This window comes from Chiloscyllium punctatum, chromosome 3 (assembly GCF_047496795.1).
Source record: "Chiloscyllium punctatum isolate Juve2018m chromosome 3, sChiPun1.3, whole genome shotgun sequence".
In the NCBI taxonomy this organism is placed as follows: Eukaryota; Metazoa; Chordata; class Chondrichthyes; order Orectolobiformes; family Hemiscylliidae; genus Chiloscyllium; species Chiloscyllium punctatum.
The window spans coordinates 95,690,245-95,702,790 of record NC_092741.1 but is presented as its reverse complement, the minus strand read 5'-3'; the positions used below and the strand labels follow the sequence as shown (position 1 = coordinate 95,702,790).

Below are 12,546 nucleotides of genomic sequence, written 5' to 3'. Positions count from 1 at the left end.
TTTAAGATAAAAATGGATGTCTGGAATTGATTATTCACTCAGTCTGGGATTGGTCATTTCAAACGTCTGATTAGGGACCATTGGGATCCATTTTGAGGATCTTTCGAAGGTTTTTAATTCTACTTGTAGTGAATACAGAGGTAGAAAGGCTGATTTGGTTCAGCTGTCTGTCTCCATCTCATAATGTTACACCAAATGGTAGGCAGCCATTCGAAATAGCAGTTCACCACCACCTTCGTAATGGCAATTAGGGATGGGCAATAAATGCTGACCCAACCAACAAAACCCACATTCCACGAATTAATTTCTTAGAAAGCACTGAATGAATACTTTGTATTTGTCTTTACTAAGGAGGAAGATGCTACGTCTACCATGGTGAAAGTTGAGGAAGTTCAGTTGCTTGAATGGTTTATAATTGAGAAGGTATTGAATGGACTTACTGTGCCTAAAGTTGACAAGGAATATATCCATTCAAGGATAGTGACAGAAGTGAGAGTGGAAATTGCATTGGTGCAAGCAATAATTTTTAAGACTTCCTTGGGGTCATATAAGAGGACAGGAGATATGTAAATGGTACTGCCTTGTTCAAAATGCCAAGCAACTATAGATCAGTTAGCTTAATGTCAGTTTTTTGGGCAACTTCTGGAAACAACAATTTGGAGTAAACTTAACCTGCATTTGTCCATGTGACTCTTAAGTGAAGAGGCTAGAATGGATCTGTTAAGGGAAACTTATATATAATAACTATTGAAGTTTTTTTAAACTAACAGAAGGTTAGTTACGCCAATGCTGTTGATTTTCTGTGTGGACTCTGGAAATAGTTAAATATAGTGTCACATGATAGATTGTGAGCAAACTTTGTAGAATAAAAGGAATAGTCATACATTAGATACAAAATTAGCGGAGAGGTAGGAAACAGGTCGCATTGGTTAATAAATGTCACTGTGGGCTGATAATGTGAGCTTGGGGAAGGCTTGAAAAGGCTTGAAGTGGAGTTTCCTGGTGTTAGGACCCTTGCTTTTTTGTGAGATATATACACACACACTATATTAAAATTGTTTGGACAGTGTGGAACGTAGAAACATTGTAAACCATGAGTAGAATATTACAGAACTTCAAAATGACATAGAGAGAAAGTGAGGACTGCAGTGAGGATGATGGAGATCAGAGTCGAAAAGTGTGGCACTGGAAAAGTTAAGCAGGTCAGGCAGTATCCGAGGAGCAGGTGAGTCGATGTTTCGGGCATAAGCCCTTTATCAGAAATATGACATAGACACGTTGGTAGAATGCATAGATAGATTGCAGATGAATTTCATTGCAGAGAGGTGTCAGGTCATGCACTTTGTTAGGAAGAATATGGAAAGGCAATATGCATTCGGGAGTGCAACGCAAAGTGTGCATGAGCAGAAGGATGGTGTTAGCCAAGAACTTTGAAAAGTTGTTCACAGATAAAGGGATAGCTGGAAAATGGGAAGCCTTTTAAAATGAGATAAGGAGAGTCCAGAGATAATATGTTTCTAATAGAGTGAAAGGCAAGGCTGGTAGGTGTAGGAAATGCTGAATGACTAGAGAAATTGAGGACTTCGTTAAAAGAAGGAAGCACATGTCAAGTATAAACATCAGAGATAAAGTGAATCCTTAGAAGAGTATAAAGGCAGTAGGAGTATGTTGAAGAGGAAAATCAGGAGAGCCAAAAGGGGACATGAGATAGCTTTGGCAAATAGGTTAAGGAGAAGCCAGGGGGATTTTATAAATACGGGGTGGCACAGTGGTTAGCACTGCTGCCTCACAGCACCAGAAACCTGGGTTCAATTCCCGACTCGGGCGATTGACTGTGTGGAGTTTGCACATTCTCCCCGTGTCTGCGTGGGTTTCCTCCGGGTGCTCCGGTTTCCTCCCACAGTCCAAAGATGTGCAGGTCAGGTGAATTAGCCAAGCTAAATTGTCCGTAGTGTTAGGTAAAGGGGTAAATGTAGGGGAATGGGTGGGTTGCGCTTCGGCAGGTCGGTGTGGACTTGTTGGGCTGAAGGGCCTGTTTCCACACTGTAAGTAATCTAAATACATTAAAAACAAAAGGGTAACTGGGGAGAGAATAACACCCCTTAAAGATCAGCAAGGCACCCCATGTGTGGAACCACAGGAGAGGGGGCAGATACTAAATAAGGATTTTGAATTCATGTTTACTGTGGAGAAATAGATGGGGACATCTTGAAAAATATCCATATTACAGAGGGGGACATTCTGCATGTCATAAATTGCATGAAGGTGGATAAATCCCCAGGACCTGATCAGGTGTATCCTAGAATTCTGTGGGAAACTAGGGAAGTGATTGTTGGGCCCCTTGCTGTGATATTTGTATCATTGATAGTCACAGGTGAGGTGCCAAAGACTGGAGGTTGGCTAACGTTGTGCCACTATTTAAGAAAGGTGGTAAGGTAAAGCAAAGGAACTATAGACCGGTAAGTCTGACATCAGTGGTGGACAAGTTGTTGGAGGGAATCCTAAGAGACAAGATTTATATGTATTTGGTTAGACAAGGACTGATTAGGAATAGTCAACATGGCTTTGTGCACATGTCTCACTAACTTGATTGCGCTTTTTGAAGAAGTAATGAAGAGGATTGATGAGGGCACAGCGGTGGATGTGATCTACATGGACTTCAGTAAGGCATTTGACAAGGGCCAAATTAGCAGGGTGGAATCTGGGGGAACCAGCCATTTGGATACAGAACTGGTTAGAAGGTAGAAAACAGAGGTGTTATTAGAGGGTTGGTTTTTAAACTGGAGGCCTGTGGCCAGTGGTGTGCCACAAGGATCAATTGTGGGTCCACTGCTTTTTTTCATTTATATAAATGATTTGGATGTGAACATAGGAAATGTAGTTAATAAGTTTACAAATGACACCAAAATTGGAGATGTCGCAGACAGCAAAGAGGGTTACCTCTGGATACAACGGGATCTTGATCAGATGGGCAAGTGGGCCAAGGAGTGGCAAATGGAGATTAATTTAGATAAATGTGAGGTGCTGCATTTTGGAAAAGCAAGTCAGGGCAGGACTTATACACTTAATGGTAAGGACCTGGGGAGTGTTGCTGAACAAAGATCTTGGGGTGCAGGTTCAGAGTTCCTTGAAAGTGGAATCACAGACATAATGTGTCCTTGCCTTTATTGGTCAGAGCATTGAGTGTAGGAGTTGGGAGGTCATATTGCAGCAGTACAGGACATTGTGGAATATTGTGTTCAATTCTGGTCTCCCTGATATAGGAAGGATATTGTGAAACTTGAAAGGGTTCAGAAAAGATTTACAGGGATGTTGCCAAGGTTGGAGGGTTTGAACTAGAGGGAGAGGCTGAATTGGCTGTGGCTGTTTTCCCTGGAGCGTCGGAGGCTGAGGTGTGACCTTATAGAGGTTTACAAAATTGTGAGGGGCATGGATAGGGTAAATAGGCAAGATCTTTTCCCCAAGGTGGGGGACTTCAGAACTAGAGGACATAGATTTACGGTGAGAGGGGAAAGATTTAAAAGAGATCTAAGGGGCAACTTTTTCATGTAGTATGTGTATGAACTGAGCTGCCAGAGGAAGTGGTGGGAACTGGTACAATTACAGCATTTAAAAGGCATTTGGATAGGTATATGAATAGGAAGGGATTAGAGGAATATGGCCAAGTGCTGGCAAATGTGACTAGATTAATTTAGGTTTTGTGCTGGGAATGGACAAATTGGTCCAATTTGCTGTAGTGTAGATCTCTAAGACCTGGGTGTTCATGTGCATAACTCAGTAAAGGTGGCAGGACAGGTTGAAACAGCAGTTTATAAACCTTACCTTATCCAGCCTTTACTAATAGGGGCATAGAGTACAAGAAGAAGCAAGTTATATTTTGAAGTTATAACAGACACTAGTTAGATACCAGCTGAAGTTTTATGTATAGTTCTAGGAGCTGCAATTTAAGAAGACTATGAAGGCATTAGAAAGGGTTCAGAAGAGGTTTACAAGAATTGTTCCAGAGATGAGAAACTTCAGTAACGAAGCTAGAGTGAAGAAGATGGGATTCTTTCTCTTGGAGAAGAGAAAGTTGAAAGGTGATTTGATAGAAGTTTTCAAAATCAAGACCAGTTAGGGAGAAACTATTTCCACTTGAAAAAGGAATGAGATGGAGAGGACACAAAGCTAAAGTAAGTCACAAAAAAAATGTGATGTGAGGAAAATCTTTTTCACACATTGAGTTGTTTGGGTTGGAGTGACAAAGACAATAGGTGCAGGTGTCGGCCATTCTGCCCTTCGAGCCTGCACCACTATTCAATATGATCATGGCTGATCATCCTTAATCAGTGTCCTATTCCTGCCTTATCTCCATAATCCTTGATTCCACTATCATTGAGAGCTCTATCCAACTCTTTCTTAAATGAATCCAGAGACTGGGCCTCCACTGTCCTCTGGGGCAGAGCATTCCACACAGCCACCACTCTCTGGGTGAAGAAGTTTCTCCTCATCTCTGTCCTGAATGGTCTACCCCGTATTTTTAAGCTGTGTCCTCTGGTTCGGCACTCGCCCATCAGCGGAAACATGTTTCCTGCCACCAGAGTGTCCAATCCTTTAATAATCTTATATGTCTCAATCATATCCCCTCTCAGTCTTCTACACTCAAGTGTATACAAGCCCAGTCGCTCCCGTCTTTCAGCGTAAGGTAGTCCCGCCATTCCAGGAATTGACCTTGTGAACCTACGCTGCACTCCCTCAATAGCCAGAATGTCTTTCCTCAAATTTGGAGACCAGAACTGCACACAGTACTCCAGGTGTGGTCTCACCAGGGTCCTGTACAGCTGCAGAAGAACCTCTTTGCTTCTATACTCAATCCCTCTTGTTATGAAGGCCAGCATGCTATTAGCCTTCTTCACTACCTGCTGTACCTGCATGCTTACCTTCATTGACTAGTGTACAAGAACACCCAGATCTCTTTGTACTGCCCCTTTACCTAAATTGATTCCATTTAGGTAGTAATCTGCCTTCCTGTTCTTGCCACCAAAGTGGATAACCATAAATTTATCCACATTAAACTACATCTGCCATGCATCTGACCACTCACCTAACCTGTCCAGGTCACCCTGTAGTCTCCTAACATCCTCCTCACGTTTCACCCTGCCACCCAGCTTAGTATCATCAGCAAGTTTGCTGATGTTATTACTAATACCATCTTCTATATCATTAACAAAAAGCTGCGGTCCCAGCACCGATCCCTGTGGTACCCCACTGGTCACTGCCTGCCATTCCGAAATGGAGCCGTTTATCACTACTCTTTGTTTCCTGTCAGCCAACCAAGTTTCAATCCAATCTAGTACTTTGCCCCCGATACCATGCGCCCTAATTTTGCTCACTAACCTCCTATGTGGGACTTTATCAAAAGCTTTCTGAAAGTCCAGATACACTACATCTACTGGATCTCCCTTGTCCATCTTCAGAGTTACATTCTCAAACAATTCCAGAAGATTAGTCAAGCATGATTTCCCCTTCATAAATCCATGCTGACTCTGACCTATCCTGTTACTACTATCCAGATATGTCGTATTTTCATCCTTTATAATAGACTCCAGCATCTTTCCCACCACTGAGGTCAGACTAACTGGTCTATAGTTTCCTGCTTTCTCTCTCCCACCTTTCTTAAAAAGTGGCACAACATTAGCCACCCTCCAATCCGCAGAGTGCACCCTGAAAGTTGATGGAAGCAGGTTCATCACGGCATACAGAAAGACATTAAATGATTATTTGAATAAAAACGATATGTGGGGTTAATGGGAGAAAATAGGAGGATAGGATTAAGTGAGATCACTCAGAGAAACAGCACAGATAAGATTGGAAAATTAAACTCCTTCTAGACTGTAACAATGCTGCAAACACATTGTTGTGTTGTCTTAGACAAATACTTACTTTCAAGAGAACAGGCCAAAAACTAGCAGTGCCTTTTTTAAAAATTGAATATACATACTTACATACCTAATCTGTGTATCTGAGTAAGACACACAAATTTATGCAAGATAAATATCTTTATATTAAAAAATGCTTTTCCTGATTTAATTCTAGTCTTCTGCATAACACTGATTAGGTGCATCTACAAACTATGTCCAGGTTTTGACCCTTCATCTTTCGCTATCAAGACCTGGGAAAGGTCGAGACCAAGGTCCACAAGTTAATTGAACTATTTTAAATGCACTTAATTAACAGCAAAGGTTTGGGAAACTGAGGTTCTTCGCTGTGAAAAATAAGAACAGGAAAAGATTGAAGTTCTTGACATAATGAAGGGATTAGATCATATTTAAGCCATGTATGCACAAGAGAACTTTTGGACATCAAAATAGTTCAGTTAGAATTAGCTGGTGAACTACTTCAAGATTTTGGGTTTGTTGGTTGTGCTGTTGTATGTGATAACGCAGACATCATTGACTGATAATCTTGTTTTCAGAGTTCATGGCGTCTCCCATGCTTTTAAGAAAATTCTTTCAGAAGGTGGAGTCCGAGGTCTGTGGGCTGGATGGGTTCCAAATGTACAGAGAGCTGCACTAGTGAGTCTGGGAGGTAACCCTAAAAATCAATGAGCTATTTTTTAAAAACATTAGATATTTATAATAGTAAGTTCTGCAAAATCTAAAGACATTTCTCAAAATCGATGCTGCCGAGTCTGAAAAGATAAAGCTAGGACATGTGAAACACCAGGCAAGAAATCTTGTGTATTATCAAAATATGATTATGCAATATTCAGCAGCCTTTGCATCTTGTCAGATATTGAAATAGTCTTGCTTTGTTCAAGCAAGCTATGAGCAACATTCAGGACATGGCTATTGTGTGGCAAGTTATATCTGCACCACACAAGTGCCAGACAATAATGATTTTCAAAAAGAGAGCATCACCCATGCCAGTCTGATGGACATTCAATGGCATTACCATCACTGATGCCCTACAAGATCAATGTCCAGGCCATTACCATTACTGGAATCTTAACAGGACCAGTTATATACATACTATGCCTTCAACAGCAGATCAGCGAATCACATTCTAAGAATTCTCTGATGGGTAACTAGTTGCTGCCATCCAGAAGAAGTCTGGATGTCGGAAGTTGGCATTGTGATGCATGATTGCAGCTGCAACACCAAAATAGTGAAATACCATTCAGAACAAAGCAACCCGCCTGATTGGGCTTGATCCACTTACAAGATGGAATGGCAGAAAGTCTCCTTCGATGACACCTGTCCTTCTTTGGCAAAGGTGGTAGGTTTGATAAGGGCAGCAAATGCCTGGGAACAACATATCTGTGCATTCCCTTCCAACCTATATACCATCCTGACTTCAAGTGAATCACAGTTTGTTCGTTGTCACTGAATCAAAATCTTAACTGCCTTCTGAACAGCAAGTGTATTTTTGACACATCGACTGCAAAAATTCAAGAATGTGAATCACTACCACCTTCTCAAATGAACAACAAATACAGGGCTTGTCAGCGATGCTCCTATCATGTGAATGAATTGCTAAAATTCTACTTAAACCTGATGGATTAATGTTGAACCGTTTTAAGTGGTGATTTTGTGCAAAATCCACAGGTTTCTGTGCTGATTCAAAACATTTTCATCAAACACAAACATATGTTTCTTGATAAATTGGATTAAATTGCATGCTACAGAAACCATTTGATTATTTTACAAGTCTTTTAAAATGGAACAACCTAGTAAGGCTAATATAAAAGCAAAATAACATGGATGCTGAAATTCGGAAATGATAGAAAATAGTGGAAATACTCAGTACATCAGACAGCGGAACTGAGTTTATGTCTCCGGTTATTGAGCTCTCATCAAAATTGGAAAAAGTCAAAGATGGAGCAAATATCTCTACCTTTCACCAATTTTGATTAAAGTAGTGACTGAAGTGACTCCTATTGCGAAGTACATACGTACAAGCATTGGGCAAGGCCAATGATCAGCCATCTAACCACTGTAGACTAACCTGCAATATTTACAAATTGAGCTTATATGTAAGGTTGATAGCTTGATTACAGTGGAACTGTATCCGGTCATGAAATATCATCAGCTTCACATCAGGACTTGAGGAAAAAATACCAGAAGTGGAAATATATCAGTACATTATATTTCAAAAGAGAGAACGATCTTCCAGTGGCTCAGTGGTTAGTACTGCTGCTTCACAGTGCCAGGAACCCAGGTTCAGTTCCAGCCTCGGGCAACTGTCTGTGTGGAGTTTGCACAATCTCCCCGCATCTGCGTGGGTTTCCTCTGGATGTTCCGGTTTTCTCCCACAATCCAAAGATGTACAGCTTAGGTGAATTGGCCATGCTAGGTTAGGTGCATTAGTCAGAGGTAAATATAGAGTAGGGGAATGGACCTGTGTCATTGTGGACTTGTTAGGCCGAAGGGCCTGTTCCCACACTGTAGGGATTCTGATTCTGATTCATCAATCTTGCATCATTTGTTTTTAGCAACACGTGCAAATTTGAAATGAAACTGGATATTTATGAAGTTGCTACCTCTATCCGTATCAGATGGAATCAGTTTGGTAAATGCCCTGTACTTATTCATCAAGATGATGTCATTAAACAATACATACAGGATTATCTTCCACACAAAAGTACACTGCCTTGATCATATTATACATTCCTCTGTCCCCTATAGTTTTTTGCATTCCTTTTGCATTTTAAATTTCCTAACCCTTTTATTGACGATTTTGTGCTTAGATCTAACAACGTATGATACAGTGAAACACTTCTTACTACGACACACAACTCTGAAAGACAACAGCTTATGCCATGGCTTATCAAGGTACCAATTTTTTTCCTAAAAATCTCTTTCATTCAACTATGTTTATATATAAATATTTCTTGCAAACAACTTGAGTTATGACTCTGCAGTACTGTATATATTCCCTATAAGTATTGTAGTGACTGGACATGTTTTATTTATGATTGCTCATGTCTGATTGATACCTGGAAAAAGAAAATGGTATATCTTGTGAAAATCCTCAAGCCAAATCTCTTCAATTTGATATGTAATTTTTTTTCCGTTCTACCAATTTTCCATAAACGTTTTACCATTTTATTAGGTACAAGAAATTGTTTAATTCATGCTATTTCTTATTACATAAGACTCAAATGGAAAACATTTACAGAAGCAGGGTATTGAGAATGCTGGATATCTGAAATAACAATAGAAAGTACTGGAAATACTCAGCAGGCTAAATATTTGTGTCAAGAGAAACTGAATTAACCTTCAAGGTCTACAACCTTTCATCAGAATTCTAAATCTAATGATGAATTATTTTGGGTGTTCTATTGTTTCTTAAATCAAATTATTTGACGGATCTCACAAATTGTTTTGATTGTTCCTTTCAAGGGCTTAGTGTTCAGACTTATTTTTCTCTTTATGGTTCTGTACTGCAAAGAAATTCTAAAATTGTCATTTTTAAATTGCAGCCCATTTCATGTCAAATGACTATTAGATAACTTATATGTTTAGTTTGGCCCTGTATATTTTTCTAGTTCTGTAACTTGATCATGCTCTCAGATCTTTTTATTTTTCTAGAAAGAGCTTTGTTGCCATTTCCATTGCTGTAGTCTTGTAGGGGTGGGATGGATTTGGAATCCTTTCAACCAAGACAAAGACTGTTTCTTCCCCTTATGGTGTTACTGTTTCTTTCACATTTCCTCTGTCCCTACTGAGCTCATTTGCTGCTGCAGCTACCAGTGCGGTTTCTGCTGGCCATGTTAGCACAACTCTTTTGTTTGTCAGAGTTAGCAATGGCCATATTTCCCTCTGACAGCAGTGTTGAGAAATATATTCATCTTTCCCAGTACAAAGACAGTCCTCACAAATTTAAAATTGTCGTTCAGTTAAGTTGTCATCCTAATTCTAAAACTAACTTGTGATTTTCTTTTTGAGAAAATTCACAAGGATTTATTGTATTAGCCACTATCAGAATAGTAATGAGAAAAATCTGAGCAATGAGCCCTTGAAAGAAAGAATCAAAAGAATTGAATTTAAAGTTTGTGAAAGATATTTAGTCAATGGAGAAGTGTTAAACTCTGACCAGTAATACTGCAAAATTTTCATTACAACACTTGCATTTTCTGAACAAGAAATTGGTCTTTGATTTTCTTACTTGACAGCAACCAGATGCTTACATAGAATGTAAAAGGTGATGCAGAGTGTTAATAGTTTACAAATTAGGACCCTTTTGTTTTGTAAATCCCACTTGTAACAGAAAGTCTTAAAATGTTCCTGATCTGGAATGAAATAATCTGAATAAACTCAACACTGACTGTTTTTCAATAGTATAAGAGCCCAAAACAAGCAGCCAAGTCTAAGGTTATCTGTGCCATTTTGCAAGGAGTCTATTCTGTAAGGATAATCACAAATGAAGCTAGATAAATTAGCTTCCAATTCAGAGTAAATGCATTCGCTATGCATAAGCTGTCCATCAACCCTGCTGAGAGAGGATGACTGTTGTTCAGTGATTAGGTGCAAGTTCAACTGCAAAGCAAAGCAACATGTGCAGCTGCTGTGATCTTTATACAACACAGGAATCCAAGGTCATTTGTGCCACTGCCTACTTAATGCTTTTGTTTCCCTTTTAATAATTAACACAATAAATCTGGATTCTTATCAAACCTTTTGTTTTCATGATCTGTGAAATTCAGGTTTTACAAACCTAACCTTCCATAATACGAGAGGGGTTTCAGCCAAACAAGTAGGAAATTAGCATATTTCAGAAATCTCTTAGGTGAAATATAATATCCACTAATGATTTAAAAGCATATCATATCAGTCATGAAAATAATGGACAAGCCAAATATTTGTTAAGATCTGACTGTATAGGTCATAATTATTTAAAGAAGATAGTGTGAAGAAATAATGTGAAGGTAAGAAAATAAATGACAGGACTCCAATGTTAAATTGAGACACCAACAAAATAATTTTTTCTGTGAACAACTTAAATTACAAGCAATAATGAGTAAATAGTTACACTGAATAAATAAGATAATGATTCTAAACAATATGAACTTCCGTGTAAACCTCATCACAATAGAATTAATGCAGTATCATCATTTTTACTGTGGTTTTCACACCAATAGGCTTTTAAACTTATTCATACTCAGGAAAGCATTTCCTTTTCACTTTGGATCTGGCTGCATATACTACACCTCAAGTCTATGGTATAGCCTAATCAATATGACCTCCTTGTCTGAGTACAGGCATAGCTGACATTAACACATCACAGTCCACCAGGTGCACATAGACACTCCCTCGGTGTCTATCCTATAACTAAACTTTTACAGATCTGCGTGGCCCTGCCCAGTTCTCCAGATCTCCCTTCTTCTCTCTCTAAGCATAGAAAACTGAATTGTTTGCATCCAGTTTTTGTGCTTAAGCAATGTACTTATATTTTAAAACCAAGCCCACAAGTTTTAATTTGGAGCTCAGCTCAACTCTGGGCAGTTTTCTCCATAACAACCTCAGGAACGTCTTGTTTTTAGAAGCCCCTAAGCCATCTCAAATGTTCAAACGTTGTTGGTAAGTACACAGAGGCAGAATAAAGCATGTTAAAAGCAAAGAGCCTTTAATTCACCTTAAACTGAAATGAAAACTCTACATTTTAACCTTTCAACTCAGCCCACAATAGACACCGTTACAGCAAAAGGTAACTGGGCATATGTTGACCTGAAAGACTATTAAAGAAATTGCCTTGCTGCCTTAATACATGCACATTTCCAGTAAACATCAGGATGGTTTAAAAAATCAGCAGTGGAATACCATTGTACCTGATATGTACTAACACATATAGTGATTAGTTCCAGGTTCAGATACCTGTATTCTATTCCAGTAAGTTCCCAATCAAAACAGCAATGACACAGAGATGTGACAAGCTACTACAGAAGCTTCTACATTTGGAATGCACTGCGATCAGAAGCTATTCTTGAGCTAATTCAGTGTAGGTGTAGGCTGATACCAGGGAGTAAAATCACTCATTCTCACCCTTTGGCCACTGCAACTCATCACCAAGGGAAACCAAAACCAATTGGAACGCTTAAAGTATAATGCCATAACAATGAAAAATGGTACAATGCAATAATCATTTTTAGTTCAAGCTATACTGAAAATATGTTGTTTCTTACAAATTAACAGATTTGATATCCCTTTTTAAAACTTTTGCTCAGCATTTGTTCAGGATTTGTTGCTGCCACCATGGGAACCCCTGCTGATGTCATTAAAACCAGAGTCATGAATCAGACAAGAGATAAACAAGGAAGGCAAGTAAGATAAATTAAATTTGTATTGGGGTAAGAGTGTCCTTCAATGCATTTCTTACTAGAATTCCAATCCCAGTATGGTGTCCCGCACGGAGTGGGGCTACCCGGTCTACAGGGGGTTGGGGGTGTGGTAGGAGATCTAAGGGTTTGGAGAGGTGAATTGGGGAGAGGTGAATTGGGAAGAGGTGGCAAAGGCTTGAATCAGTTAACCAGGAAAGATCAGAGGATTAAAAACCTTTAGCTTAATT

General features: G+C 39.3%; 1 protein-coding gene across 4 annotated transcripts in view; it reads left to right on the top strand.

Annotated features, from left to right (window-relative positions):
* The window catches only part of slc25a27 (solute carrier family 25 member 27), a 30,569-nt gene that overhangs the window by 15,359 nt on the left and 2,664 nt on the right, over positions 1 to 12,546 (top strand). For all 4 annotated transcript variants that reach the window (XM_072556947.1, XM_072556931.1, XM_072556923.1 and 1 more), the window contains exons 6-8: positions 6,455 to 6,567; positions 8,729 to 8,813; positions 12,206 to 12,298. In XM_072556947.1, the coding sequence (XP_072413048.1) occupies positions 6,455 to 6,567; positions 8,729 to 8,813; positions 12,206 to 12,298 (291 nt within the window). The remainder of the gene's footprint in view (positions 1 to 6,454; positions 6,568 to 8,728; positions 8,814 to 12,205; positions 12,299 to 12,546) is intronic.